We start from the raw sequence: 27,149 nt of genomic DNA on the forward strand, positions 1-27,149 counted from the left end.
TAGCCATTTCTTACTTGTGATGGCCATTCTGATAGGTGTGAAATGATATCTCATTTGCATTTCTTTGATGATTAGTGATATTGAGCCATCTTTTCATCTGCTTGTTGGCAATCTGTAAGTCTTCTGTGGAAAAATGTCTATTCCAGTCTTCTGCCATTTTTTAGTTGGGTTTTTTTGTTACTTTGCTGTTGAGTTATATGAGCCGTTTGTGTATTTTGGATTTTAACCCCTTATTTGTCATATTATTTGCAAATATTTTCTCCCATTCAGTAGATTGTCTTTTTGTTGTGGTGATAGTTTCTTTCACTGCACTTTTAAGTTGAACTAGGTCCCATTTGTTTATTTTTGCTTTAGGAGACAGATCCAAAAACAAACAAAACAAAACAAAAACTCAGTGTAGTTTATGTCAGAGTGTTCTGCCTTAGTTTTCTTCCAGGAGTTTTATGGTTTCAGGTCTTACATTTAGGTCTATAATCCATTTTTGAACTTATTTTTGTCTGTGGTATTAGTTCAAAGCTCCGTTGTGTCCAACTCTTTGTGACCCCATGAACTGTAGCCCACCAGGTTCCTCTGTCCATGGAATTTTCCAGGCAAGAATTCTCTAGGGGATTTTCCTGAACCAGGGATCGAACCCAGTTCTCCCAGGAAAGCCATATGGTGTTAGAGAATGGTCTAATTTCATTGTTTTACATGTAACTGTCCAGTTTTCCCAGCACCACTTATTGAAGAGACTGTCTTTTCTCCATTGTATAGTGTTGGCTCCTTTGTTGTAGATTAATTGAGTATAAGTGCATGGGTTTATCTCTGGGTTCTCTATTTTGTTCCATTGATCTGTGTGTCTGCTGTGTGCAAGTATCATACTGTTTTGATTACTGTAGCTTTGTAGGACAGTCTGAAGGCAGTGTGTGTTTCCTCCAGCTCTGTTCTTCTTTCTCAAGATTGCTTTGACAATCTGGAGTTTGGTGTTTCCATACAAATTTTAAAGTTATTTGTTCTAGTTATGTGAAAAGTGCCCTTGATATATTGATAGGGATTACATTGAACCTGTAGATTGCCTTGGGTAATATGGTCACTTTAACAATTTTAATTCTTCCAGTACATGAACATGGTATATCTTTTCATCTGTTTATGTTGTCTTCAGTTTCTTTCATCAGTGTCTTAATTTCAGATACATTTTAATAACCCTGTACTCTTCTCTCCTCACTGCTTTTGATGTCATGGTGGTGGTGGTTTAGTTGCTAAGTTGCATCCAGCCCTTGCAACCCCATGGACTCCTCTGTCCATGGGATTTCCAAGGCAAGAATACTGGAGTGGGTTTCCATTTCCTTCTCCAGAGGAGGTCCTGACCCAGGGATTGGACCTGTGTCTCCTGTGTTGGCAGGCAGATTCTTTACTGCTAAGCCACCAGGGAAGCCCTTCTGATGTCATATATTACATCTAATTGTTTTATGAACCCCTTAACTGCTTATTGTGGATATAGATGATTTAACCACTTTTGGTTTTTAATCTTCCTCATATCTTTGTGTGTGAATGACTTACTAACTTTGTGCTATATGTTTGCCTTTACTAATTTTCCTTTTGCAATTTTCATGTTTCTAGTTGTGGTATTTTATTTTTCTCTTAAAATTCCTTCAACATTTCTTGTTAAGCTGTTTTGGTGGTGTTGAACTCTTATCTTTTGTTTGCCTGTAAAATTTTTGATCTCTCCATCAAATCTGAACAAGAGTCTTGCTGGGTAGAATATTCTTGGTTGTAGGTTTTTCCTTTTCGTCACTTAAAATATATTGTGCCTCTCTCTTCTGGTCTGCAGGATTTTTGTTGAAATTCACCTGATAGATTTATGTGGGGTTCCTTTATACATTATTTGTTGCTTTTCTTTTGCTGTTTTTAATATTCTGTCTTTATATTTAATTTTGCCATTATCATTATAATGTGTCTTGGTGTGTTCCTCTTTGAGTAAATCCTGTATAGGACTCCCTGTACTCCCTAAACTTAGATAGCTGTTTTCTTTACCAGGTTAGGGAAGTTTTTGACTTATGTCTTCAAATATGCTGATAGGTTCTCTCTCTCTTCTCCTTCTGTGACTCCTATAATGTGAATATTAGGGTGGTTGATGTTGTCCCAGAGGTCTCTCAAACTGTCCTCATTTTCTCTTCATTCTTTTTTCTTTTGTCTACTTCGCATCAGTGATTTCTACTACTCTGTCTTCCAGCATGCTGATCAGTTCCTCTGTATCATTTAGTCTACTCTTGATTCCTTCTAGGGTATTTTTCACTTCAGTTACTGTACTCTTCATCTCTGTCTGGTTGTCCTTCATATTTTTTAACTTTTCATTAAAAAAAAAAAAAAAAACTTCTCATTCTGTGCATCCATTTTTCTCTTGGGTTATTTGATCATCTTTGTAATCACTACCTTGAGCTCTTAAGTAGATTGCCTATCTCTACTTTGCTTAGTTATTCTTATGGGGTTTTATCTTATTTGTTTGAAACATGTTCCTTTGTTGCCTCCTTTTACCTAGGTTGCTGTTTTTATTTTTATGTATCTGGTAGGCTAGTTATGCTTTCTGACCTTGGAGAAGCAGCCTTTTGTAGGAGACATCATATGTGTCCTAGCAACACGTCCTGCTCTCATCACCCGAGTGATATGTTCTAGGGGATGTGTGTGTCTTCCTATTGTGCTGGGCTGACTGTGTAGGCAGTCTTATATGCTTGGTTTACTCCCTGTCTGGTTGGTTACCAGGCCCTGGGTTGTGTGGAGGTTGCTGGCTGCTGGTTGGTGGGACCGGGTCACAAGGTGGCATTAGTGCTGGCTTATTCTTGGGTTGGGTCAAGATCCAGGAGACTCTGGGGCTGTTACTACCCAATGGTGGGTAGAACCAGGTCCTAGGGCTAGTGTGGCCCACTGGCAGGCAGAGTCAGATACTCGAGTCTAGTTACAGGACCTAAGGGTACTAGAGCTGGTTTTGCATCACTGGTGCGTGGGACTACTTCTTGACACTGTTGAGTGCAGGGTCTGGGTTGTCCTGAAGCTTGTGTTGGTTTGGTAGTGGGCAGGACCATGGTCCAGTTGGTCAGGATGTGTTTGCAGGCTGCATATCTGATTTTATGCAGTTAGTACCTGCTCCCTGGTGGATACAACTAGTTCAGGGGCTAGAGTAGGCTCCCTGGAGAGTATGTCTGGGGTCCAGGCTATTCTGGAGTTGGTGTCTACCCAGAGATGGCTGGAGCTGGGTCCTGCACTCTCTGGTGGGCAGGGCTGTGTCCAGAGGCAACTGTTGGCTCAGGAGGTCTTAAGACGGCCTGAGTAAGGTTGTGTCCCTACCCAGTTAGTTGCTTGGCTTGAGGCATCCCAGCACTGGAACCCCTAGGCCTGTGGGCTGGATCGGGGCTGGGTCTTGGCCCTAATAAAATAGAGGGAGGATTCCACAATGGTGTTTGCTAGAGCCAGTGTCTGTGTGGTAGAACAGGTTCCCAAAAATGACTGCTGCCAGTATCTGTGTCCCCAGAGTGAACTGTGGTTGCCTCATGTCTCTCCAGAAGGTTCTCCTAGATAAGCAAGTTGTTCTGACCCAGTTCAGTCCAGTTCAGTTCAGTCCAGCATAGTTCAGTTCAGTTCAGTTCAATCCAGTTCAGTTCAGTTCAATCTCTCAGTCATGGCCAACTCTTTGTGACCCTATGGACTGTAGCACACCAGGCTTCCCTGTCCATCACCAACTCCCAGAGCTTGCTCAAACTTGTTCATCATATTGGTGATGCCATCCATCCATCTCATCCTCTGGCATCCTCTTCTCCTTCTGCCTTCAGTCTTTCCCAGGATCAGGGTCTTTTCCAATGAGTTGGCTCTTTGTATCACATGGCCAAAGTATTGGAGCTTCAGCATCAGTCCTTCTAATGAATATTCAGGACTGATTTCCTTTAGGATTGACTGGTTTCATCTCCCTGCTGGCCAAGGGACTCTCAAGAGTCTTCTCCAACACCACAATTCAAAAGCATCAGTTCTTTGGCGCTCAGCTTTCTTCATGGTCCAACTCTCACATTCATACATAACTACTGGAAAAACCATAGCTTTGACTAGATGGACTTTTGTCAGCAAAGTAATGTCCCTGCTTTTTAACATGCTGTCTAGGTTTGTCATAAATTTTCCTCCAAGGAGCAAGCATCTTTTAATTTCTGACCTAGACTTCTGTCAAATTACTGCTTCTTCCCTGTGTCCTGAGGCATGTGAGATTCCTTGTGTGACTTTTAAGAGTGAAGTCTGTATTTTCCCCATGTCCCAGGTGGCACAGTGCTAAAGAATCTGCCTGCCAGTGCAGGAGATGCAGGAGACCCATGGATCATGGGTCAGGAAGATCCCCTGGAAGAGGAAACGGCAACCCACTCCAGTAGTTTTGCCTGGAGAATCCCATGGACAGAGGAGCCTGGCGGGCTACAGTTCAGGGGCTTGCAAAGAGTCAAACGTGACTGAGTATGCATGCACACACTCTATTTCCCCCAGCTGTCTGGGTCTATCAAAAGTAACCCTATAGGTCCTCAAAGTCAAATGCCCTGGAGACTCATCTTCCCAAGTGCAGGATCCCTGGGCTTAGACTTGGAGCTCTTAATCCTTTGAGAGAAACTCTGCACTTGTAATTATTCTCCTCTATGTGTATTGCCCACCCTGGGGTATGAAACTTGACTATATTGTGACTTTACTCCTCCTACCAACCTTATTGTGGTTTCTTCTTTATAACTTTAATTATAGAAGATCTCCTCTGGTATGTTCTGGACTTTTTCATGGATGGGTATTCTGAAGATAGTTGTAATTTTGGTATGCCCACGAGAGGATGTGAGCTCAGGGTCTTTCTCTCCTCTGCCATCTTGTCTGACTTTAAGACTGTTTCTTGAAAATATTTTTCTCATGCTAATTTTTCTATATACCCTAAGGCAGAGGTAGTAACTTTAATTTTTATGCTTTATTATTTATAAGTTGTGATTTTTGTTTTTCAGTCACTAAGTTGTGTCTGACTCTTTGAGACTGACCCCATGAACTGCATCACGTCAGGCTTCCCTTCCTTCTCTATCTCCCAGAGTTTGCTCAAACTAATGTCCATTGAGTCAGTGATGCCATTTAATCATCTAAGCTGTCACCTCCTTCTCCTCCTGCTTTGATAGAGCATTTAATAATAATCACTCAAACAAACTACTATACACAAAATTGATAAGCAATAAGGATTTGCTGTATAGCACGGGGAACTATATTCAGAATCTTCTAATAATCTATAACAGAAAAGAATCTGGAAAAAAATATAAATTACTTTGCTATATACCTGAAGCTAACACAATATTGTAAATCAGCTATACTTTTAAAAAAATACTCCTTGGGTACATCCAACTTACTAGGCAGAAAAAACTTGTAAATAAATCCAAAATTATTTTACCCCAGCACCTGACAGATGGTTACAAAGGTATGTGGTATTTTGTGGACTCTATAGGCTATCCAGTCCCTGGCTTCATTCAGAGGGATCTATTCAATGGCGTCATTTACTATCGTCACTTTGGTGGAGAAATCTTTGAAGATTCATTTGAATTTGTCCTGTGGGACAGCCACGAACCTCCAAATCTCTCAGTGCCACAGGTAAGAGTCCATCTCTGAACACTTTCCCAAAATCTTGTCCACAGATATCAGTTCTGGAAGATATTATTAGAAACTCTGTGAAAACAGATTCCAAAGTTTGAGGAGCAATGGAAGAAGCAAAATTAAGTCAATATCCTTGCAACATAACTGCTTTTTAAAATTTACTTTCCCCCAAATTTACGTGAACAGCTTATGTTCACATTGTTCAAACTTACGTGAAAGTGAAAGTCACTCAGTCACGTCCGACTCTTTGCGACCCCATGGAATTCTCCAGGCCAGAATATTGGAGTGAGTAGCTGTTTCCTTCTCCAGGGGATCTTCCCAACCCAGGGATCAAACCCATGTCTCCCTTATTACAGGTGGATTCTTTACCAGCTGAGCCATAAGGGAAGCCCAAGAATACTAAAGTGGGTTATGTACATTTCCATGTAGGCAGTGTTTCCAAAGTTAGTTAACTATGGGACCCTTTTATGAAGAGTATCTTATGAGATTTGCTTGCTTCATAACATTAAAAAAAAACAACAACGCTGATTTATTTTGTGTGTGGTGGTTAAAATATAGGCTCTGTAGTTAGACTGTCTTTTTCTCCTGTTCTTGGCATTAACTGACCTGTGTCTCAGTTTCCTTATCTGTAAAACAGATAAAAGAACTTCCTTATGACATAATACATATGACTATGGTGAACCTTCTGGCACCTAGTAAGTACTCAATGAATATATTTGCTTTTATTTATTATTGCTTTTGAAGAACTAAGAGTTTTATTAACATTCAAGGATTTTATTTAAATATACAGAATATAAAAATAGGCTTAAGGATCCATCATCCTACAGAAAAAAAAGGGTCTGGATAGCTATAAAGGGGTAAATTTCTTGTGAGGAGAGGGCAGTTGGTGGTGACACTTATATATAAGTGACACACACTATATATAGTTCTTTTTGCTAGGCATTTTATACCTCTTATTTCAGAAGTTAGCATATATAGGGGTCTAAACAAATTTTGAACCTGATCCCTATTGGTTATATAATATCATCTCATAGTGTCACCGTCATTGACATTAGCCAAGACATAGATGATTGGGTTATTTATCTGTTTGCCAGGATAAAAGTAACAAAAGGGGATGATCAGGAGGAATGATAGGGATGGCTCAGAAACTGAAGGAGGTAGATGCTCCTTGCTAAAAGAAGTAATGGAAAAATGAATGAGGAAATTCTCAATTCATCTGCTTATTGACTAAAAAAAAATTCCTTTACGTAGAACAGCCTCCTCTTTTCATCAATGTATATAATTGTGCCATTTATTGATTCTTTTTTTTCTTGAAATCTTAGTTGATCTGATAGTCCAAAATGAAAACTATTAGTAGGATTTACTTCTACATCTTCTGTTGTATCCATTAACTATGCTATGTTTCTGACTAGAATACCATATCACTTTTAGCAAACTACGGGCCTTTTTGAAAATAGGAAATTCAGGACTACTTTTTACTTTTCTGCTATTGTATATTTTATAGATCATATTTTTGATACTCACAAGTATAGACATCAGTTTTCTCTAGTAAAGACAGCAGTAATGAAAACTTTACTGAACTAAAATTATTTGTAAATCTTGACAAATAAGTCAGATTAAATAAGTCAGATCCAGTTATGTTTATTTCCCATTATGGTTGTGCTTCTAAGGAAATCATATCATATTTTTCTCTGCTTTTATTTATCTTCTTAATCTATGTTGAATGGGGAGGGAGAGAAGAAAAAAAAGGAAGGGTTGGAAAAAGAGAGAAAGAAAGAGAGGGATGAGGAAGGAGGGAGGGAGAAAGAGAGAGAGAAATGGGGAGAAAAAGAATTTTGCTCTGTTTTCATGTACCACCTATTTTCTGACTCCTAAATATCCTCCAGCTCAGACTTCTGTACCTACGTCTTTACCTGACATCTCTACATTTATTTTAAACTCAACATGTTCACAAGACATTTAGCCTATTTCGCTAAAACTGTGCAAAGCCATTGTAAATGGAATTTCTGTAGTCACCACTACCCTCTTTCTGCTGAGTTATCTGTATAACCAATCAGTCAGCAAGTATTACTAAATCTACTTGAGAAATTTCTCTCATCTATCTCTACTTACCCCACCCCACTGTCATTGCTTTTGTTTCAACCTTCATCTTTTTTGAACTAGATTATTCTCCGAATCTCTCACATGGTCTCTTAAGAAAAGAAGCAATTAACTTCATCCTTTGAGGACAATTATTTGAGGACAAATAAAATTCACTGATAGACTTCCCTGGTAGCCAGTAGTAAAGAATCTGCCTGCCAATGCAGGAGACATGGGTTTGATCCTTGGGTCAGAAGGATCCCCTGGAGAAGGAAATGATAACCCACCCCAGTATTCTTGTTTGGGAAATTCCATGGACAAGAGGAGACTAGTGGGCTGCTGTCCATGGGGTCACAAAGAGTGGAACACAACTAAGTGATTAAACAACAAAAATAAATTCATTGATCCAGAAGCAATATGTTGAGTAGAATTCATCTAGTTGTTTTTTTTCCCGCAACTCTCCCTCTTCTGGTCTTTAGCAGCTTTAGCATCTCTAGATATGGACCAGCTCTCAGCTATAACATCATCTGCTCTAGGAATCCTTCTCTGATCCTCTTATTCCCATTTCTCCAGGTTTGGCTATCTGGTCCTTTTACATGATCTGATACCAAGTTACTATAATGTGAGGCCATTATTTATTTTATTGGATCAGTGGTGGGCTTGTTAATGACAGGGATCCTGATATATTTATCTCTGTATCTTCAGATCTTGGTACCTGCCTCAGAGTAGAACCCCAAGAATTGTATGTTGGTTCTAAAACGAACTCTGCTTCTTTCAACTTGTAATGAAACTGGGAGGAAATAAGAAGACCCAACCATTTGGCAGGGACTGGGAAAGAAGTGAGATAGGGAGGTACTAAGTGTAAAGCTTTAGTTTTCAGAGTTTTCAGGAATTAGTGTGGTGTATAAAAACAAAACAATTATTGTGTATACGTGTGTGCTGGTAAGAGTTTCTATGTTATAATTATCACTGAAACTGATTCTTAAGGAATACAAATGATTACCTGGTCTATTTGATGATTGCATCTTCAATTTGTACAAGTATCTAGTCATGTCCAACAGATAAAAATGTATTTAAAATATTCAACAAAATGTAACTTTCAACTGTTCAACTATAAGACCAGATGAAATGGTTACTTGATTGGAGCTTTTGTGATCAGAAGGTTCCTGGGTCACTGAAGATTAAACTCAAACCCTGGATTTTTTTCAGCCATACTGTTAGAATACTTCCTTCCATAGGGACAGGGACCAAAGATTTTCTCACGTGAGTGTCTGGTCAAAGCAGGGAGGAAGTTGCATAAGTGGAGATGCCACTTACTTCCTCTCATCCTTCCCATCTGGATATTCCTACTGAGCAACCTACCTATCCATCAACAAAGTGTTAGCCAGAAGCCCGTCTCGTTCCATCTTGGTTATCATGACTGTTGCCAAATAAAGCCGCACTTACTCAATTTGCTTTTGAAAAATATTTTCTTAGATTATTAAGTGTATAATTGTTTGTATCAGCACCCACAATACTCATCAGCAGAAGACTGGTTTTAAAAAAATATGGTATATCTATACAATGAAATCCCCTGGAGAAGGAAAAGGCAACCCACTCCAGTGTTCTTGCCTGGAGAATCCCATGGATGGAGGAGCCTGGTAGGCTACAGTCCATGCGGTCACAAAGAATCAGACATGACTGAGTGACTTCACTTTCTTTCTTTCTATATGATAAAATACTATCAAACCAACCAACCAACCAAAAAAAAGAGCAAACCCATGGGAGATATTATGTATCTTAATTGCGGTGGTGTCTTCATAGATATATGTAATTGTCAAAACTCATCAAGTTATAGACTTAAATTGAATGCAGTTCATTGTATGTAGCATAGTCCTCAATAAAGCTGACCATAAAAAGAAAATATTTCTTCTTTATTCTTCTCAGTAGAGAACTTTATAAAGCTTACACTTGAGGTCTTAGTCTAGGAGAGCGTAATGTTAGCAGTAAAATAGAGAGACAAACATAAGAAGAGAAGAAAGAGAACTAAGAAACTGAAAAAAAGGAAGCAGATGCCACAAAGGCCTGTGTGTGAAGTGGGAGGAAGGAAATGTAATGTGACCAGTGGAGAGAACAGGCAGCTGGGATGGGCATTTATCAGAAGTCAGACTGGAGAGTGGAGTGCGCAAAACTAGCTTTGGGTATAATTCCAGTGCAAGAATTTATTTGGTATAATTGTTCTGCAGTTGTGGGTTGTCTGCTCGGTGGCTCTATGGTGAGGTTAATGGTGACCTCCTCCAAGAGGGCTTATGCCACATGCTCTGTGACCCAGGTCTGCTGGAATCAAGATTGCTGGGGGAAATATCAATAACCTCAGATACGCAGATGACACCGCCCTTATGGCAGAAAACGAAGAAGAACTAAAGAGCCTCTTGATAAAAGTGAACGAGGAGGGTGAAAAAGTTGGTTTAAAACTCAACATTCAAAAAACAAAGATCATGGCATCTGGTCCCATGACTTCATGGCAAATAGATGGGCAAACAATGGAAACAGTTAGAGACTTTATTTTCTTGGGCTCCAAAATCACTGTGGATGGTGACTGCAGCCATGAAATTAGAAGATGCTTTCTCCTTTGAAGAAAAGCTATGACCAACCTAGACAGCATATTAAAAGGCAGAGACATTGCTTTGCTGAGAAAGGTCCATCTAGTCAAAACTATGGTTTTTCCAGTAGTCATGTACGGATGTGAGAGTTGGACTATAAGGAAAACTGAGTGCCAAAGAATTGATGCTTTGAACTGTGGTGTTGGAGAAGACTCTTGAGAGTCCCTTGGACAGCAAGAAGATCCAATCAGTCAATCCTAAGGGAAATCAGTCCTGAATATTCATTGGAAGGACTGATGCTGAAGCTGAAACTCCAGTACTATGGCCATCTGATGCGAAGAAATAACTCATTTGATAAGACCCTGATGCTGGGAAAGATTGAGGGCAGGAGGAGAACTGGACGACAGAGGATGAGATGGTTGGATGGCATCACCAATGCGATGGACATGAGTTTGAGCAAGCTCTGAGAGTTGGTGATGTATAATGAAGCCCGGCATGCTATGGTCCATGGGGTTGCAAAGAGTCAGACACAACTGAGTGACTGAACTGAACTGAACTGAAGTGATAATTCCTGTGGGTGAAAAATAGCTTTGAAAATCTCAAAGGATCAGCTTCACAGGTGGTGCTAGTGTTAAAGAACTCTCCTGCCAAAGCAGGAGACATAGAGATGCAGATTTGATCCCTGGGTCAGGAACTTCCCCTGGAGGGGAGGGCGTGGCATCCTACCCCAGTATTCTTGCCTAGAGAATCCCATGGACAGAGGAGCCTGGAGGGCTCTAGTCCATAGTTTCTCAAGGAGTCAGACACAACTGAAGTAACTTAGCATGCACACACACAATCTCAAAGGAAGATGAAAAAGAAGGAATCAGATAGGAATCAAACCTCAGAGCAGAGAAGGGATCAAGAATTCAGGTCCACAAGAAAGGTAGATACTATCTGGTGGAGTGTCCTATTGTTACCTGTATTGTGAGGGTCAAGGTCAGTCATTGTCATTTTATATACTGATTTATTTCTTTATGTACTGATTTCCCGCCAGTCTGTCTGTGGGTGCCTGTGGCCTTAAGTGGACTGGAGGCATGTAGGGGAAGGCAGCAGGCAAGAGCCCAGTGACTGGTATGGGCACTAGTTTTCCACTGTGTGGGAATGGGTATTTAATTAGGTCCTTTTTACAACCAAATTTCAGTAAGAATGGGAACAGTTTATTTCTCTATGGAGTTTGTTAAAATTGGATTTTTCTCACCCACAGAATACACACACACAGTAATTATTTGGACATGCATAAATATGTAAAGATACATCAACTTAAGCAATCATAAAGCATGTTGAAAAATGGGCCCACCAAGAATTACTACTGGGGTATAAAAAAGCATTGCTTGTACATTCTTTTTCTACAAAGAGCACTCTAGAGAATAAATTTGCATAGAAAATGGTCTCTTTGAATGCACAATAAGTATTGTTTCCTTATTAAATCCAGTTTTTCAATTAAGTGGAGCCTCACTGATCCACACCATGACTGGGAGGTCCCATAGAGAATTTCTGAACTTTGTAGATTAGCAAAAAACTGTAATTGGGAAAAAAAAAAATCATGACATAGATTCCAGGAAACTAAAGAAATGACTGTCATTGTGTTCCATTATTTTGATAACTGGGCTTAGTTTTTAATTATTGAAATACTTCATAATGGAGTAGTAAATATGCTATATACTTTTCTAAAAGTGATGAAGAATGGAGATAGGGAATTGATTTATTGAGCACCTACTATCAGGTACTCTGTGTGATGTCAGATATCTTGTTTGATCCTAACAACACTTCACTGTAATGGCCATTCTTATTATTCCCAATGTACAGGAAGAAAAACTGAGCCCCAAAAGGGTCAAATGATTTGCCCCAGGCAGCAAAAGTTTGTAGGTGGCTGAGCTGATGTTCCATATATTATAGCAAAAGCTTAACTATGTTTTAATTTTTGCTTTGTAGGTTAATATTAAAAAGGAATTCTCTTCATTTTCAAACTGGTTATTGTGAACACCACTTTCTTAGAAAAAACTGGCATTGTTGATCTGTGTTTCAGTGACAATATTAAATAAATCAAAACCAGGAGAAGAATATTAATACTTTAATGTGCCAGTACTTTGGCCACCTCATGCGAAGAGTTGATTCATTGGAAAAGACCCTGATGCTGGGAGGGATTAGGGGCAGGAAGAGAAGGGGACGACAGAGGATGAGATGGCTAGATGGCAACACCGACTTGATGGACATGAGTTTAGTAAACTCTGGGAGTTGGTGATGGACAGGGAGGCCTGGTGTGCTGCGATTCATGCGGTCGCAAAGAGTCAGACACAGCTGAGTGACTGAACTGAATTGAACTGAATGCATCAGGCTTTCATGATGCCAAGCAAATGTACCATTTCAAGAGAGAGTAATTGCTTTCTTCCAACCAGGCATGGATTATTCTTTAAAAAAAGAAAAAAAGTGATGCTAAAAACTGTTTGGCAAAATCTCCTTGCCCTCCTTGCAAGATCTAAACCTGTGAATGTTTGAGAAAATTCTTAACATCACAACAGGACATGTAGACTCATTCAGTGAGAAAACATGATAAAGTGCCTCCTACCTACAAAATATCATGCTAGATGTGGTGGAGCTGATATTATGCCTAAATTTACAGATAAGAAAATGGACACTCGAAAAAGATGAATGACTTGTTCAAGATAGGTAATTACCAAGTGGTATACTCAGGACTGTCCATTCACTGGCACATTCCATGTGGAACTATACTGTGATCTTCCTCTTGTGGAACTTACAGTCTAGGAGAGATGACATGTAAACTACAAACTAATAATGCAAGACAATGCAATTATAGTGTTTGTCAAGGGATAATGAAAATTCAAGAAAAATGAAATCCAACTGAGAGACTGGAAAACGTTTCAAGAAGAGCCTTCAAGAGTACGAAAGAATTGAGTTGCTAGAGAAAACAGGAGAAGAGCATTCCAGACTGAAGAAACAACGTGGTCCAGAGCAGAGAGGCATGTTTGGGGACTAGGACTGGATCTGCTTTGTGCAAGCAGGGTGCTAGATTAATGTTAAAAGGTGGCAAAAGACAAAGTTAAAGAGTGTGTCTAAACCGTGAAGGGTCTTGAATACCATGCTAGGGAGTTTGAATAATTCTATCCCTCCTGGGTGGTTGTTTAAGATTTCCTTTTTACTTTCTTGTTTTAAAAAATTTTACTGAAGTATAGTTAAAGTGTTGTGTTAATTTCAGGTATACAACAAGTGATTCAGTTACACACATTTATGTATATATATTCTTTTTCAGGGGCTTCCCAGGTGGCTCAGGGGTAAAGAATCCACCTGCCAAAGCACAAGATACAGGAGATGTGGGTTCAGTCCCTGGGTCGGGAAGACCCTTTGGTGGAGGAAATTGCAACCCACTCCAGTATCCTTGCCAGGAGAAACCCATGGACAGAGGATTCTGGCAGGCTATAGTCCATAGGGTCACACACAGTTGGACATGACTGAACACAGACATGCATTCTTTTTCAGATTCTTTTCTTGTATAGATTAAAAACTAGTGAGAATATTTCCCTGTGCTATGCAGTAGGTCCTTGGTGGTTATCTATTTTACATATCGTAGTGTATATGTGTTCATCCCAGCCTCCTAATTTATCCCTCCCTTGCCTTTCCCCTTTGGTAACCATAAATTTGTTTTCTATGTCTGTGGGTCTATTTCTGTTTTGTAGATAACTTCATTTGTAACTTTTTTAGATCTTTGAGGAAGTGAATAACCTGATTTTACTTGTGTTTTTTAAAAGATAAGACCAGAGGTATGAAAATTCAAGATTAGTTATTGAAATTAGGGATGATGGAAAGCTGTTACGATGATACAAGGAAGAAATTATGCAAGCTGGAGCAAGATCAGGAATAGCGGGGCTGACAGCTGGGGAGGAGGGTGTGGTCACTGTTTGGAAAAATTTATAAATGCATACTCTAGGACTCAGTGATGTGTTCTATGTGGGTAGAAAAAGAGGAACCAAAAGTTATGTCAAGGAATTATGACAGAGTGGAAGGAGGAAGAGTCTCCTCCAGCACCACAGTTTGAAAGCGTCAGGTTTTACTTTTACATCTCTTTACCAACAGCCTGGGCTTTCTCTTCCTCCTTCCACTCCGTCATAATTCTTGCTCTATGTGAAGGCCCAATACTCTGGCCACCTGATGAGAAGAACTGACTCATTGGAAAAGACCCTGATGCTGGGAAAGACTGAAGGCAAAAGGAAAAGGGGGTGGCATAGGATGAGATGGTTAGGTGGCATCACCGACGCAATGGACATGAATCTGAGCAAATTCCTGGAGATAGTGGAGGACAGAGGAGCCTGGCATGCTACAGTCATTGGGTCACAAAGAATTAGAAAAGACTTAGTGGCTGAACAACAACAACAACAAATAAAACCAGGAATATATTTTGTGTGTTGGGTGCCCATTTGATAGCACTCAGGACTGCATTAAATGTAATTGTGATAATTGTATTCTTTTTTTTTTAATTTTTTTTTTAATTTTTTTTGATAATTGTATTCTTAAGATACAGTGAAAAATGGATGGAGAATGATCCATTTTTAGCTCATGCTCTTAATAGCTCCTGAACTTTTTCACTGGAAGTGTATTATTAAATGGCAGTTTTTGAAAATCATAGTTGATTGAATGATAGTGGAGTGTCTTTTTTCTGATGTCTTTTTGGTATTTCAAATGAATGACACAGATAATTTCTTTCCAGGTGGTGACAATCCATATCACCCCAGTAGATGATCAGCTTCCAAAAGAGGCTCCTGGAGTTTCTCGGCATTTAGTTGTCAAGGAAACGGAGGTGGCCTACATCACTAAGAAACATCTACATTTTATAGATACAGAATCACATGACCGGGAGCTGCTCTACACAATAACCGCTCCTCCATTTTTCTCCTCCAGCCACAGGTATCTCTATGAAAAGTCATCACTTGGGCTATTAGTTGAAGGTTGTGTTCTAGGATTGAGTTGAAAGTGTCACTGTGTAGTCCTTGGTTCGCTTGTTTTGTTAGTCAGACATAAACTTCAATTCAGCATTTATTCTAATCTCAAGCTTGTCTCATGCCTTCCTTCAAAGGCTATGTTAATAGGTAAATGGCCTGCAACTTGTAGTGTCTTTAGCTTAAGTAGGCTGAAAACAGTCTTTAATCCCTTTTTCTAAAGAGAACACTTTTTTCTTTTAGGTACAATTTATTGAGTCTTCATAGCTTTATTTTTAGATATCTCAGGCTATAAAAATGGTCATATTCTATGATTCCAATCCAGAAAGTGCCATGAATATCCCTTAGGCTTGAATTATGTACTAAATGATAGTGAGTAAATGTTTTTAGGATGAGTATCTAACTGTATCTCATTGTAGTTAGATTCCCTTTCATCTTGTCAGAGTAGAAATTTTGTACATACTTTTTACAGTTATGATGAGAATGGCATTCATGATATTAGACTTAAGGCTAGTAAGTCTAAGTCCCTGCCCCTGATATAAAGAGAGAATATAAAGATGGAACATTTGATTTATTCTGACAATGAGCACTTTTAGCTTTAGAAAATGTGGTTACAGGTAATGTGTGACTTAATTTTTACCTGGAAAAGTAGCTGATGTGCTCTCTTTTATTTTTCTTTAGACACTTAGATGCTGGGAAATTATTCATGGTGGACAGCATACCAAGGCTAACCAAGACTCCTGCAGCTCCAGGGTTAAAATATTTTACTCAGGTATGATGCTATGCTCAAATGTTGACAAACACATGAAAGTGTCCTCTGAGAAGGTCTGGTGCTCCTAGCATTTTACTTGAGAATTTTGGTCTTTGACATCCACCACAAGCAACAAATACCTGATGTCTATATTCTTTCTGCTTGCACATTTCCATTAAGCAAGTGACATGTATTTGAAAATGCTTGAGCCAGCTGAATATATTTGTATAATAAAATCTCATTATAATTCAATACAGACTTTTGCATCAACTTAGGTTCCTGGTTTAGGGCTCTGATTTAGGGACCTGATGCATATGTTTTATTCCATCAATTTCAGTTCATCTAATAACCTATATGTTAGTTTCCTAGGGCTGCTATGGAAACTGCCACAAACTAGGTGGCTTTGAAGGACTGAGTGTGTAGGCTTATAGTTCTGTAGGTGAGATGTCTGAAGTCAGGGTGTCAGCAGGGATACCATCCTCCAAAACCTTGTTCATGGGTGGGGTGGGGGGTGTCTTACCTTTTTTCTTCCCAGCAACTAGTGGTTTGCTGGGAATCTTACATTCCTTGGCTTGTAGATGATCACTCCACTCTCTGCTTTGGTCACCCCACGGCTGTGTTCTCCCTATGTCTCTCTCTTCTTATGAGGACACAAGTTACGTAGGATTAAGGGCCACTTTATTCCAGTACAGCCTTACCTTAACTAATTGTGAGTTTTGCCACGCCCGTTTCTAAACAAGGTCATATGCTGAGGTGCTGGGGTTTAGGACATCAGCGTATCTTTTTTGTGTGTATGGGGTACATAATTCAATGTATGTACTTAATATCTACTGCTTTCCAAAATCCTTCCTTAACCTTCTCCCTACTCCTATGGGTCTCTATTCTGAAGGCCTGAGTGAGGTCACAGAAATAATGAGTGCTTAGGCAGGAGCGCCGCCTCAGGTTTAAGGTTCATTGTGTCGAATCTCACTGTAGTTTGTTGTTCAATCTCTAAGTCATGTCCAACTCTTTGTGACCCCGTGGTAGTTAGACGTGGTAAATGAACATGCCAACCCTCATGATAAGTACTATTATTTTATTACCTTATTTTATAGATAAGGAAACAGGGGCCTCATAATTATATTATTTAATTATTTACTCTTGGCTGTGGTGGAACTTCGTTGGTGCACAGGCTTTTCTCTAGTTGTGGTGAGCAGGGGCTACTCTCTGGTTGCGGTGCTTAGGCTTCTCATTGCAGCGGCTTCTCTTGTTGTGGAACTTGGGCTCCAGGGTGCCTGGGCCTCACAAGTTTAAGTAGCTTGACCAATATCACACAGCTCCTTCATGGTGAAGTAGAGTTGAAATTCAAGTTCCCTGTCTTTTATAGAGTTGCATGACTTTAAACACTTGGCATAGTTTCTTAATTTCTTTGTTCTTTTTCCTCCCATTTTTAAAAGTGATTTGTAAGATAGAGCCTTGTAGAATCTTCAGATTGATGATGGGAGTGCTTGCGATGTTCCATATTAAGTTAACCCGAAGGGTCTCTTAGCCCCAGGTCTTTAAATGTCTCTGATCCTGGCAGTCAGTACCCACAAGTCCATCTTGATTTGCTTTGCAGCATGCTGTGAACCATATGAAAGTGGCCTATATGCCACCCATGCAAGATGTAGGTCCCCATCCAAGACACGTCCAGTTTGCCTTTTCTGTCAGTAACCAGCACGGTGGGACGCTATATGGGATCTGCTTTAACATCACGATTCTTCCGGTGGACAATCAGGCCCCAAAGGTAGGTATCATGCTTGATACGAAGGATGAAGAGGAGGGAGGACCTAAGGAGAAAAAGGTTTTTAAAGACTTACTCGAAATACTCACTTCTCCTTAGGCTGTTTCTAAGGACTTTTCTATTTTCCAACGACAGTGTAGGGAACACGAGCGTGGGGAGGGGAGTCCTTCACCTCCTATGGGACTTTCTATCTAAAAGGTGAGATTTTCCAGTTGCTTTATTTGGCATGAAAATCATTTGGCATGATTTTCAAAGCTTTATCAAAATCTCTTTCATTTCCTTTCCTTTTTACTGAGTTTCATGTGTTGATCAGGGGAAGGAGATTAAATTAGGAGTCTCTTAGCAACCAGACAGGCTTATTTGCTCTCCCCACAGACTAGCTATGCTGCTCTGTCATCTAAATAAGCGCTTTAATTTTCCAAAATGAATTAAGATGGACCCTTGCATCCTATCCTGTTCCACTCCCTCATGTTTGTGTCAGCTTTAAAGCACTCGGGTCTCTCATTAAAACCAGACTATCAAGGCGATGCTACCTTGCACATCTTATCTTCAGGGCTAGGATTCATCATGAGAGTTTGTTCCCCGCCTGCCTCCTCCCCATCAGAGTGCTAGGGTTAATGAGTGTGGCTATTCCTAGGCTTGTTTTTCTTCCCTCATAAGTGGAAAGACAAAGTGTGATTACCCATTCATTAGGAACCAGCGGGGACTAGAACCCATCCATGTCATATCCCTAGGGAGAGAGGCCACCTTCCCAGGCCCCCACCTGAAATGAAACCAGGAAAGCTTGGATGCTCCCTTTCCTGTGCTTTCCTCACCATCTCTGCATCCACCCAAAGTTGTGGGGCAGAGGTCTCACGCTGAGGGACCGAGGCACTTATCCAACCTGCACAACTGTTCTGATGAGTCTAAATGTTACTTGAAAGGAATGGATTGCCCAAATTTCTGTTAGCTGCTGAATGGATCAATGAAATGTGGCAATCCACACATTGGAATATCAATCCTCAACTATAAAGGAATAAAGTACTAATATGTGCTACCAATTAGCTTAACTTGGAAAACATTATTTCAAAGACAAGTACCCAGTCACAGAAGACCACATGTTATACAAATCCATCTATATGAAAGATCCAGGGTAGGCAAGTCTATAGGAGAAGAAAGTAGATTAGTGGTTGCTTAGGACTGCAAGGGGGCTTTCCGGGTAGCTCAGCTGGTAAAGAATCCACCTGTAATGCAGGAGACCCTGGTTCGATTCCTATGTTGGTAAGTTCCCCTGGAGAAGGGATAGGCTACCCACTCCATTATTCTTGGGTTTCCCTGGTGGCTCAGACGGTGAAGAATCTTCCTATAATTTAGGAGACCTGGGTTTGATCCTTGGGTTGGGAAGATTCCCTGGAGGAGGGCATGGCAACCCACTCTACCATTCTTGCCTGGAGAATCCCATGGGCAGAGGCACAGCACAGCATAGGACTGCAAGCTGGGGGAATGGGAGGGTGGGAGAGGGAAGGATTGTAGGGAAATAAGGAGTAATTGCTAACAAAGACAGGGTTTTTTTTGTGTGTGAAAATATTCTAAACTTGATCATAATGGTTACATAACTTTGAATGTGTGAAAATACTAAAAGAAGAATACTAAAAGACATTGTCTTTTACACCTTCAAGGGGTAGATTGTATGGTGTGTGAATTATCTCAATGATATCATTCTGTGTTTGTTTCTGGATTTCTGGCTTCTGCAGCTTCCCCACCCCCACTCTGTAGCAGTTGGACAGGGCATGTTCCCCAGTCACCAAAGTATCCATGCAGCTCAGGACACTCATTTACCTCATTGGCCTGACCCCTCAGGCCTCTGAGCATGCAAGTTTTGGTAGAAGATGGGCCCCCCAAGAGGTCACACAAAATAACCTAAACTGGATTCTTTGTCTCCTTCCCTGCTGGGGACCAGATCATGTTCCATGTTGAAAATACAGTTTTGAATGTCTGTGAATTTGATTAGATATTATTCAGATCATCCTTTGTATGAGATGCATGCACTTAAATAGCTCAGCATCCAAAGACGCTACCGTGTTTTCCAGAACAATCACAGAGAAGCTGTTTTTTTTTTTTTTATGTAAAATATCCAAACCTTTTGCTAGAGAAAGATGATCTGTGGGGTGGGGAGGTGGGAACCAACAGAAAGAGTGAAGTGAATAGTTACCTCTGTCGTTTGAAGGTAAATGGAAGTTACGAGGACTTGGGGCTCGAGAGGCATAGGGGCTTCTGTATTTTTTTCTACAGTGTATGAGACAAATGAAATAGTACCATAGAGAACTGAGAATAATACAACAGAAGTCAAATTAAATGAATCTCCTGTGTGAAAATGGTTGTGGGAGCTGTTCCCTGATGTTAAAAATCCACAGACCACTAGGTTGAGTGAAACCATGAATCTTGATGCCATACTGACCTGAAGTTCCAGAAACCTAAGCACTGGGTTCAGGGAGGGACTGGAAGGTGAATGACGAAAAAGTGGGAGTAAGTTAGCCTTATGCTTTTAGTCTTCAAAAGTTGTTCTAAGACCATATATATTTAAAAGTCATTGAATGAGGCAAAGTATATTCCTTGAAACTTAGCATCTTGGGATCTTAATTGATGTAACTCAGGACAAAACGAGGCTGGCACACGTGGACCATGTTTCAGTGATAATAATCTTTAAATGTGAGCTCCCTTTCTTTCTTTCTCCTACAGTCAGTGAAATGTAGGTGTGGCAAATGAGAGTAAGCCTCTTGGGAAAGGTAGGAGTGAGTGGTTGTAGGGAGAAAAGGCTCTTTATGTTTTGCTTTGCTGAAAGAAGTCGTCTACTAAAGAATACAAGGCAGCTGTCCCAGGGAGCTTGGTGTCATCATTTCTATGGCCCACGGGCTGCCCTTGGGGCAGCTGTGGGTGGGTGGGAGGGAGGATGGAGCAGAGATGTAAGTGGATGCTGTGATTTCTTGCTCACTTCCCTTTCCTCTGCCCATTTCTTTCCCCCTCACTCCCAACCCCCTTTTCAAGATCTTTCGTTGGGGAAACTTCTCCTTTCTAGGAGTGGCAGCTGCTCTGAAGAGAGTAGCTGCTTCCTTGGAGAACATTGTGTCCTCACATTAGCAGAGCGTCACCCCAGACCGTTGGTGAGGAGCCTTCAAAGCCCATGACTTGTGGCCCTGCTGTATCAACTTGTTTTTGATTCTGTGTAGTAATACAAATTTGAGAAAATAGTAGGTTAAATAAAGTCAACAGATTTTCCTACTCTAGGATCTCAGAGCATGAAGATGATTATGAGTCTTATAAACCTCCAAGGTGAAGATATTGTATTAATATGTGACTATTTTCAGGTTGTGTTTGACCATGGAACACTTCTTGCTAACTCCCAAAGTAATGATAAATATCCCAAGTTGTTCAGACTTGCTTTTTACTTTCAAATGAATTTTTATTGAGCAGTGGGTCTTTTCTATTATAGAAAATTATCTTTATGGCTTTAATATTTCAGTCTAATGTTTGAATAAATCTATTTCCTGTGAATTCTTCAATTTCCAGTCTTCAGTTTCCCTGTTCTACTTCCATCTCTAAAATGCTCACTACCCTAACCCTTAAATGCTCCAATCAGTCACTCCAGTCTTTAAGAATTTTTAGGGTGTAAGAAAACATGGATTCTTTCCCTCAGGAAATTTAATATAGGTTTTGTTCATTTTGTAAATTAAGGTACATATGTGCCAAGCAATGATAGATACAGACATAATGAGGAATGTTATTTTCTTAGTTTAGATACATAGTTTAGATATTATACTCTGATGATAAATCTGATTGCTGCTGATAGATCTAATTGCTCAGAGGATGAGATGGCTGGATGGCATCACCGACTCGATGGGCATGAGTTTGAATAAACTCCAGGAGTTGGTGATGGACAGGGAGGCCTGGCGCTCTGTGATTCATGGGGTCACAAAGAGTCAGACATGACTGAGTAACTGAACTGAACTGAACTGATTTAGGATCTGAGGTCAATGAAATGTAGATGCTTTCAGGTTTCTAGATCTGCCTTGTTTCTTTGGGTCCATCAATGCTTAAAACTGAAAGCATTTAGCAAAAAATATTTGTTAGCCAAGATGTTCAACTATGAATTTGTCCCCTTTAGAACATTCTTGAAAGTTGGATTGACATGTAAAGATAATGCTGGAAGTTTTCTGTTGCTTTCATGAGTTATGTTTTCAGGTACACCTCATGGACAAGGCTTTAAATGTTTCCTCCTTCCTTCCAGGTGTTGACCAAACCTCTGAGAGTGGCTGAGGGAGGTCAGTGGGTCCTCAGCACAGAGCATGTCCTGGTTTCTGACGAGGACACCAAACTGGACAACATCCACCTCTCCTTGCAGAGTCCGCCTCAGCATGGAATGGTGGAGCTAAATGGATTCCCGCTAAACACGGGGGCTACGTTTTCCTGGGGAGACCTCCAGGCCTTAAAACTTAGGTTAGAACATTTCCTAGATTCTTTGTTTTACACGCTTTGGCTCCCATTTGAATCAATTGTGAGGCAGTGTAAGAAGTTTATTCAATTCTTGCAGGAGTAGCAACATGCCACCTAATACTTTCAAGGGGCAGTGGAACATTAGAAATAACAACCCTATAGTTTTCCCTCCAGACATTTTCTTCCCCTTTGGCTTGCTGTACTGATGGGAATGATATTATGAATATTTGAACAACAAAAATGGAATTGCCATGAATATTAAATTCGCTGCAACAGCACATATCACAAAGGGTAGCAGTCAAACTAGATGAATTGAGTCTGAGCTAATCTATAAGGCTAATCTACATAATTGAATTTGGCTTTCAGAAAAGCCAACTTCATAACCTGGGAAATTCTGGGATAGGATTCTGTTGATTGATGTCTTTAGTGTGACTTTTTAATCCATTCTACTGGGGAGGTGATTTGCAGGTGAATAAGTAGGGTAGGTTAGGTAGGTAGGACACAGACTAGTACTTGGGTCTCTTATAGTCAGGGATGGAGTAATCCCTGCTTCATAGTTCTGTAGTGGGCCTATAGTATTAATAGTTCCCTTCACCTTGAGGATGTTCCTTTCCTCTGCCTAATGTCATTATGTAAGACACTTAAAAAAATATCTAGTAAAACCCTTTCTCTGTAAAATAATGCAAGATACTCAAAAGCAGTTGTCAGGTAGACAGACATACTGGTTAACTTCTCACTTGTGCAAATTCAAGTTACAAACTAGAATTTTGGTCTTTTTGATAAAGTATAGGCCTCAAATGCTTAGTTTTGCATTTGGAAATTGATAAAGAAGGGGGATTTGTGTACAGGAAGAACATTTTCATCCAGAAGTTTAGTTACACTGTTTTATTTATAGCTTCCAATATCTTAAGCTCTTTTCACTACTTTTATTTTCATTAAAATTTTCTCCCCCAACCCCAGGATCTCAGCTCTTTCCTACCCTTCAGAAAGAGAGCTCTGTTTAGGCAGTTCTTTCTAGGGAATGAGTAATTGATAGAAAAAAGGTACCAATTTTGCCAGCACATAGTTCAAGCATTCTTGAGCTATAGTTCAAGCATTCTTCTAGAAACTTGCAATTATGTTTCGTTCATTAAACTTCATAGCAACCAAACCTGATAAGGCAGATGGTTCTGTTCTCATATTATAGTTGAGTTAACTAAGGCACAAAGAGGTTAACTAACATCACTTAGCAAGTTTGTGAATGAGTCTGGTTTTAAAAGAAGTTCTGTTTGATTCCATTGTCATAGCTTGAAATGTGTACTCCTAGATCTATTTGGCCCTTTTAAGGATAATAGCATGGTAAAATTTATTTGAATTAGCACATTATCACATATCAGTCTACTTTTGATCAGGGAGCATGACAAAATAAAGCATAGGAGGCACATTTGGAATGTTGGGAGGGAAACTGGAGGTTGGAGGTGGGCTTTTTCCACCACTGAAATTGAATCCCTAACTAGTGCATGAATGAGTCAATATCATCAATAAGCTAAACATTTGGCTCAGTTCAACAATTATTTAAAACTTACAGTGTATCACTACAGTAGACAAGAGAGTGAATGGAAAGTCTAGAATTAGACAATTCCTTTAAGAAACTTGATTGGAGGAAGAAAAGATAATAGTGTCAAGAATAGATAAAAAAAAAATATTTTTAAGTCTGAAGAGATTCAAGAATCTTCTTAGGTTGAGAGGAAAAGACCTAGTCATTGGCAAGAGGGAAATGGCAGGAGAGAGGTAGAGAGTAATCCATAGATGAGGTTTCAGGGCAGAGCTAAACTGATTCAGAGCACAGAAGGATTAGCCCTAAAAGTGGGAGAGGAGGGAGAATCACCAAAATCCTCTCATTGTCCCACTTCTGTCTGTCACTACTCAGTCTTAGGGTCCCCTTGGCCCCAGGCAGTGTTTTCTGTATGTAAGCAGAGCTACATCCACTGCTTCCCATTTTTACAGTGACAACTTAAAGGGCTGCTTTTTGATTTGGGGACAAGTTACGGGCCTGGTGCACTGGGAAGACTCAGAGGAATCGGGTGGAGAGGGAGGTGGGAGGGGGGATCGGGATGGGGAATACATGTAAATCCATGGCTGATTCATGCCAATGTATGACAAAAACCACTACAATATTGTAAAGTGATTAGCCTCCAACTAATAAAAATAAATGGAAAAAAAAAAAAAAAGAAGAATGCACAGAATACATTTTTTTCCCAGGCGGAGCAATTTTACCATCAAGGATGCTTGAATGGTTATGTAAGTGACTTTAAGATTATACTGGGATTTTGGTTATATGTTTATTTGATTGAACATAGGGCCAAAACCATGGAAAAGCTCTTGTGACAGGAATCTCAGCGCACTCTCACTGTGGCCTTGAGAGATTAGTGACAACTATCATCCCCACAGATATCAGCATGATGGATCTGAGGACCTTCAGGATGACATAGTACTGCAGGTCACAGATGGCACAAATGCAGCTGAATATGTTCTACACATTGAGGTATGTAGTAAGTTTCCTCCTTGGTTCATATAGAAACAAAGTTTTGGATTTGGAATCTTCTTAGGGTCTCTGATAGAAATGAAGATACATGGACGCCAAAGCAAGAAAGTGCCTGTTTATGTCTTGGAATGTGTCAGGACAGGCAATAGAGGGAAAAAATATATTGGTGAAATGGGCATACTGGTTTCTCATTCCAGTCCATTTAAAGATAGGAATGCTCTGCCCTCAAACTCAGAGACTTAACTGAAGAAGCAATTGGTTCCTCATATAAATTATTTCCAATATTTTGAGCAGTAACATTCAAAAATATTTATCTAGTAGTTGGATGGGTTAGGCTAGCATCATAGGGGTTTTTCCTGTTGTGTGCAAGGAGGCATATCTGTATGCACAATGTAAGTTTTTGTGAATTCCTGTAGTGTACATTCCCCTGGCCTGTTTGAGATGATTAATTTCCCCCTTTTGACAAATGAAGGAAAATCTGCACATAAAGGTTGAGTACATGCTCAAAGGCTTGATGGGAATCCTCAGGTTTCTTTGTTGAGTGACTATCCATGTCCACAAGCATAACTCACAGGATTTGCAGTTATTTATATTTAGTGACAAAGGAAAGTCTGCAGAAGACTTACCATGCTTCTTAAAGACCCTCTAATTACTCTTACTGTACCAAATTCTATTTCTGTTACAGTTGGTCAGATCTTCATGGTATGAAATTATTGTTAAAAATCATAATAATGTGTTTGCAAGATATTTTACAGTTAATAATTAATTTAGAATGATCACACCCATCTAGTGTTTTTGAAAGTACACAGGAAAGGAATTATCTTTATTTTATAGCAAAGGTCTGAGAAAGTTCAATGACTTGTCTAAAGCCATGAACTTGACCATGTAGACCTGGGCTGACATCTCTACTCTGGTCATCAGGCCAGCGTTCTTTCTTCTTCACCACTGCCACAGAGCTCAATTAACAGGTGATTGTAATTCAGGAGCACTTACGCATGCCAGGTTCAATGCAGAGTCCCTTCCTATCATTTTCCCACTTAGTTCTCATGATGGTCTTATACCTAGATGAAAAGAAGTATGTCATTTCAGCTTCATAAAGGTGAGTTTTCTTTATCGGTGGACTTTTACATATCAAGAAAGCTTTTCCGAGTTACATTTTTTTCCTGAAAAGAAAATTTCCGGTGAAAATCCCAACTCTATCTTCTGTCTGTGACTATCTTTTATCAATGACAATAAGCTGTGCCTTTGAGGAAAAGAATCCCTGTTACTTTTTAGACAAAAGAGCATGTCCTTTGAAAGCCAATCAGAAGTTTAGGCAGTTTGGGGACAATTATGTATGATTTTTTTTTTCATCCAGGAGAAATGTTTTTAATTCTATCACCTTTGGACTTTTATGCATTTGAAAGCTGAGGCTATTTTGTGAACTGCTGCGTGGTGATTATCATGAATGTGTTAGAATCAGATGGGGTCAAGAGCAATAATGAAGAGGGTCTTCACTCAATCTACTTTGAGGACTTGAACAGAGATATTGTCCCTTAATAAGCCAATAGAAAATGCGATAGAGTATTGCATGCTTTTTCTACCTTTAATTAAAGAAATAAGCCTGGGCTTATCACTCTATTCTCTACCTGTTAAAGGAAAGTGTCAACGTGATTTCATGTATATTTGTTGTAGAGTTGTTAGCCTGTTTAAATAGCAGAGTGACCAGGGCATATATACATAGTTATATTCATCCATTCATTTATCCCATTGATGCTTAATAAGTGCTTTGTATATGCCAGGTCCTATGCTAAATGCTTGGGCTATGATGATGAACAAGACAAATATACTTCCTCTTCTTGTGGAGCTTATGGGCAAGGGAGGAGGTGGGCTTTAAACAGATTATCACTGAAATAATTAGTTAAAATATGGATGTGTTCTACAAGTCAACAGGGTACTAAAAGAGGGTAAATGAAGAAAGTTTCTAAGTGAGTCTCAGTTGTCAAGAAGTTTTCCTGGAGGAATCCATATGTAACCTAAACGTGGAGAAAGTCAAATAAAAAGCTAGGGGAGAACATAGCAGGCAAGGGACAGGGCGAGGATGCAAAGATGGTACAAAGACCTGATGTGTGTGGAACACAGTGTCTTGGGGATAACAGTGGAGTGGAACAGATTGTCAAAGGCACCCCATTGCATGAGATGAGGCCAGAGACCCTAGGAAAGTCCCTGAGAAGCTAGTGAAACTTCAGTGATAAAGAATCTGCCTGGGGACATCTCTGGTGGTCTAGTGGTTAAGTTGTTGCCTTCCAATGCAGGGGGCATGAGTTCAATTCCTGGTCAGGGTGCTGAGATCCCATATGCCTCCTGGCCAAAATAACAAAACATAAAACAGAAG

At 39.9% G+C, this 27,149-nt stretch overlaps 1 protein-coding gene across 6 annotated transcripts in view; it reads left to right on the top strand.

Moving 5' to 3' along the window:
- FREM1 (FRAS1 related extracellular matrix 1) overlaps positions 1-27,149 on the top strand; it is a 171,123-nt gene that overhangs the window by 56,033 nt on the left and 87,941 nt on the right. For 5 of the 6 annotated variants that reach the window (XM_043891226.1, XM_043891227.1, XM_043891229.1 and 2 more), the window contains 6 exons: positions 5,471-5,613; positions 15,040-15,236; positions 15,950-16,040; positions 17,617-17,784; positions 22,046-22,254; positions 24,682-24,775. In XM_043891226.1, coding sequence (XP_043747161.1) covers positions 5,471-5,613; positions 15,040-15,236; positions 15,950-16,040; positions 17,617-17,784; positions 22,046-22,254; positions 24,682-24,775 — 902 coding nt within the window. Of the gene's footprint in view, positions 1-5,470; positions 5,614-8,400; positions 8,533-15,039; positions 15,237-15,949; positions 16,041-17,616; positions 17,785-22,045; positions 22,255-24,681; positions 24,776-27,149 lie in introns of those variants that run through there. The other variant, XM_043891232.1, reaches the window with a different exon arrangement.

The sequence above is a fragment of the Cervus elaphus genome, chromosome 29 (assembly GCF_910594005.1).
Source record: "Cervus elaphus chromosome 29, mCerEla1.1, whole genome shotgun sequence".
Classification (NCBI taxonomy): Eukaryota; Metazoa; Chordata; class Mammalia; order Artiodactyla; family Cervidae; genus Cervus; species Cervus elaphus.